Below are 5000 nucleotides of genomic sequence, written 5' to 3' on the forward strand. Positions count from 1 at the left end.
AGTGGTACTATGATCAAAAAATCATTTCCTTTTTTTCTTCTGATTTTGAAAGCATGTTTGCTTAACACCTAACTGGCAAAATTTTGAGCTTTGAGTTTTATCCAAAGGCTGTTTATTTTGAGTGTAAGTTTTGGATTTCATGGTCCGCCATTACTCTAGTTCAAAACTGGCCGATTGGACCTCAGAGGGTTGGATCTAGAGAAAATGACGTCATTTACTCACTAGCTTAAATTTCAGCGTGTAAACGCAATTTATTATATATGCAAAACACGGGTTGAAAAGTCTGAAAGCCTGAAACTCCCGTGCTGATATTAATTAGGCTGCGTACACACGCATTGCATTCTTTTAAACTAGTGAGTGTTTGATGTCATTTTCTCCTCAACCTAGCTCTCTCAAGATTTTGAAGTTACATGTAGTAATGGCGGACCAATAAATAAGAAAATTCCAGCTAAAATAAACACGTGTCTTTTTAAAATCAGAACTTAAAACTTGGGTGAGTTAGTGTTTAGTTGTTCATAGTTTTGAAATCCAAAGGAAAAACAAATTTTTTTTTGGTCGTAGTACCACTTTAAGCTTCATAATTTCTGCTTGCTTCCTTTCAAAAAGCTGCTTAACCAATTGCCTCCTGAACTACATGTACAATGTATCCCCCTTTGACAAGGAACATCGTCTGACGTTAGACAGTTGGGTTTAATTAATTAAGGGCCCGGGACACTTGAGCACACAACAGAGAATGTAATGCAAGTACCTTGAAGAAACAATATTAATGGCATAAGGACAGGCAGTAATGAGAATAGTAATAAAAATAATAATTTATTATTATTATTATTATTATTATTATTATTATTATTATTATTATTATTTATTTTTTAATATTTAATTTCTGGTAATAGGAAGTGGCTTACTGTAGTCCAGGTTTTAGGGTGTTGGATGGCAGCTCTTGTGATTGGCTTTAAACAAAAATACCGGTAAGCACGAAAAGAAATATACTCATCAACAGAAACAATGAAGCCTAATCCCATGTGTGAACACAATAGGAGCTGCATCTTATACCAACAAAAAAATTCAAGGTTATTTTTGATTAAATAGAGCTGTGTGGTATGTTACATTGTACGTTTACATTATTTTATTTTCAGTGGTCCACATACAAATGGGAGTCAATTCTTCATAACGTTAGCTCCAACACAGTGGCTTGATGGTGAGGAAATTGTAGTTGTCACTTTAATACTAATACTATTTCAATGATTATTACCTATGATATTACTGTGCAAATCTGAAAACTGTGAACACTTTGACTTTGAGATTTCCCATTGTGCAGCAACCAATCAGAAGCGACATGAAACTACAAACTAATTACCCATTAGTGGTTGTGGTTTAGTTTTCTTGCATGTGATTGGCTTTTTACTTGAAACACAGTATAAACATTTCATAATTATTTCTAGTGTTCGTGGTTTTCGGATTTTCACAGAAAGGTTACATCCAAGTTGGTGTTTTTGTAAAATTTTTATTTCAAAACTTTGACATTTCTTGATTACCGTCCTCTTGTCATAAAATTTATCATTATCTTAACATTGTTCTGGTGCTGCGAGACTGCAAGCACTCTTTCTTTTGCTCGAAAATCCAAGTGCTGAGAACACAAAATAACTCTGTGTTAGTTGTGGTTCACGGCTTTGCCACTCACACATTGCTTCATTTGATCAGTTATTTTGCATTCCTGGTGGATTTTCAAGCAAGAGAGAGGGCTTGCAGTCTATCATGATGCTGTCAAACCCTCAGCCATAAATTTTTTCTTTAAAAGTAAGGAAGGTTGTAAACTTATTTTTCAGAGATGCCTTTTGTCTTGTTTTTACAGGTAAACATACAATATTTGGCCGCGTCTGTGGGGGAATTGGTGTAGTTAATAGAATAGGCCTCGTAGAAACAGACCCTGGTGATAGGTGAGTACAAAATGTACGTGTATGTGTCCTTGAAAGGTTGAATTCCCTTCTGATTACAGGGTTGGACAGAATTCTACTTCTAAATTCAACCCATTCTTATGATACGTTTGTTAAAATTAATAAGCACTTAGAGCCATGAAACTTTTCCTTTAAAAATAATAGTTTTTCATTATTTGAGATTTGGGTTGATTATCTTCTTCATGCAAATATACTTGTAGGCTGTATTGTCCACTACCAGGTCTCAAAATGTCATTAAGGCTATGCCATTTAAAACCCGCTATAAGCTAGTTGGTGTGAATATTATTTAATATTTAATTAATTAATAAAATTATTTTGATGCAACTATTAATCTTTTCAATTTCAGACCAATTCATGATGTTTACATATTAGGCGGAAAAGAAGTGCAAAGGAAACCATGATAATAAATTATTATTGCAACAGTGTTCTGAAAAAAGTCTTCCACAACATCTGCCACAGCAACTTCATGGGCAAGAGTATGAGAGAACCCGAGAGCATGAAGATTGAAAACTGTCTTGAGATGTCTTTCCGATTACAGCAGTTCTACATTTTTGTCAATTAGTAATTTCCAGCTGCCCTTTTTTAAATTTCTTGACGTCCATTAGATTATTGTAGTAATGTCAAAAATTAGCCAGTCACTTTGTTTTCTGACAGCTGGCTGTTCAGCTGCACTGGTTTAAGTTAAAAGGTATTGAATTTTTCCCAGCCAGTGCTTCCTCCAGTTACGGCTTCAAACATGGCTGCCTAATGTAAAATATTCTCCCAAATGTGTTCTATCTATAGCGAAGTTTCCATTCATGTTTACAACCTTCTCAAGACTCTTTAAATTGCATGCACTTGTACGCCATATGCTGTTTTTGATAAAAACTCCCTAAAGCAGTAAATGGTGTGCTTTTCCTTAGCTTATGATGGAGGATTTCAACAATTTACTTTAATTAAAAATTTATTTTAAAAATTATGCATTTCTTAAGAAAAACAATTTTTGCCATCTAGCTCCTACAAGGCAGTTAGTTAGTTGTTGTAGTACTTACATGCTATTTAAATGACATGTGAATAAACTTTTAACTTTTATTAGGTGTCGTGTATTTACCATTTTGGTGTATTTCACCTTAATTAGTGTAATTACATACTAGGTGATAATTGAAAATTCTCTGGGCTGATTGTACATGTAACTGCACTTAAGGTGACTATTACGCTATAATCACCAAAGCGTTTTTTTTTTTTTTTCAAATTGGATGCAAGGTGACAGACAAAGAAAGTAATAAGTTATTATTTTAAAGAAAAGTGTATTTTTCAAATAATCACCTAATAGTATGTAGTAATAATAATTATATTAAAACAATATTATTCATCTCAGGCTTGAGGAATTTCAGTGAATAAAAACCTCAACCTTTTCTCAGTTTTTATTTAATAATTTGTTATTTGCTGAAGATGAGGTGAATATTAATTTTTTTTTTCTTTTCACTGATGTTCACCTTGCCTAAGGTGATTAGTACAGGTAATCAATGATATCTCGTGCAATTTGGGATAAATAAGCTCAAATAAGTTTTTTCAAACATGACCAAAATTGCACAAGCCCATAGGGCAAGTGCAATTTGTAGTCTTTTAAAAAAAAATTAAAAGTGCTTATTTATTTCAAATTGCGCGAGAAAAATCATGACTTGTGATTACTCATTAATAATATACATGAAAAAATTCAAGATGGTTGAGAAGAAATGCGCACGTATGATGCAATCAGGGAAGAATTGCGCCATCCAGGGCGCACGCTTGATTTGAAAACAAAAGATTTGATTTTTTTCTGACCAAATCCTTTTGTTTATCAGCCAATCATAATCCAGAATATTGATGTGTAATTTGCACTGGTGTTACACTTTTTGCATTGTGTTACACTTGAACTGCACTGCTGTCAGCCAATCAGAATCAAGTAATTTTTTCATGTGTATTATTATTTGAAAAATATGCATATCCATTTCTTCGCCTGTCACCACTTAGGTGATAACAGTGTAATATTTACCTCAAGTGCAACCAATCAGTAAATAGTATTAGAGGAATATCAAAATGTTTCCCTATTGAAAGGATAAACAGTATTGTGATCTTTTCCAGTGGAAATGTACACGCTTGAGGGTCCTTATGTTGTTGCACAACTAAATTCAACCACAGCTGGAATATGGACAAAACAAGTTAAAATATTTCATTGCTTTTGTAAGGTACCTGAAAAATTACCTGTGACTGACAGCATGTTAAAAAGACAAAATAAAGGAATTGACAAAACATGACTGAGGAAAGTTATATGTAGCCTCTTGGGTATGAGATCAATGATGCACAACTCATTGTACTCATTACTATTTTCATTTGCATTATAATATTATATGCACTTTTTATTTTGTTTAAACACTCCGTTTACCGACCCTTATCTTAAAAGAAGAAGACATCACGGTGCTTTAGGTCTATTCCCTTCAGTAAAAATGCCACAGTGTAATGCGAAGTTGTTGAGGAGTGGTATATATCGGCTTGCGTGTGTGACGCAACAATTGAAAAGAGGGCAGTATGTTTGCGAACAGGCCCGGGTTGCTCGTGGCATGGTTAGCCCTAACCAGCGTTAAATACCATGGAAACGTATAGGTTTTGATACCTCTTAACCAACGGTTAGCACTAACCAGGCTTCGAGCAACTGGCCACAGGCCTTCAACTGTCAAATCACATGGAAGACTGCTTTCAAGATTCCCTTTAAACTACATTTATTACACCCTACAACCAATTGCTCTTTACAGAAATGTACATTTCTTTCATATATAAATCTTTTAGCTATTTTCATCTCATAAACATTACACAGGTTGATCCGGTCTCAGATTCATGACCGAGATCTTCCAGGGAATTTAAATCTTTCTATTACGCCTTTACAAATAAATAAGGAAAGACATTCTAAGGGTAGCCTTATTCTTGAAGATCCAAAAAAATTTTGTTCATTTTGGTGAGGTCATGTTACTTTACTCCACAAAGTGACTGTCTAGACGATTGAATTTCCGTTACACAACTTCCACTTTA

The 5000-nt window shown here is 34.0% G+C and overlaps 1 protein-coding gene across 1 annotated transcript in view; it reads left to right on the forward strand.

The window, feature by feature from the left end:
• LOC138028557 (peptidyl-prolyl cis-trans isomerase-like 1) overlaps window positions 1-3348 on the forward strand; it is a 6938-nt gene extending 3590 nt beyond the window's left edge. Inside the window, exons 5-7 of the mRNA XM_068876154.1 lie at window positions 1137-1198; window positions 1853-1937; window positions 2302-3348. Of these exons, the coding sequence (XP_068732255.1) occupies window positions 1137-1198; window positions 1853-1937; window positions 2302-2356 (202 nt within the window). The 3' untranslated portion in view covers window positions 2357-3348. The remainder of the gene's footprint in view (window positions 1-1136; window positions 1199-1852; window positions 1938-2301) is intronic.
• Window positions 3349-5000: the final 1652 nt, after the last annotated feature.

This window comes from Montipora capricornis, chromosome 2 (assembly GCF_036669925.1).
Source record: "Montipora capricornis isolate CH-2021 chromosome 2, ASM3666992v2, whole genome shotgun sequence".
Taxonomy (NCBI): Eukaryota; Metazoa; Cnidaria; class Anthozoa; order Scleractinia; family Acroporidae; genus Montipora; species Montipora capricornis.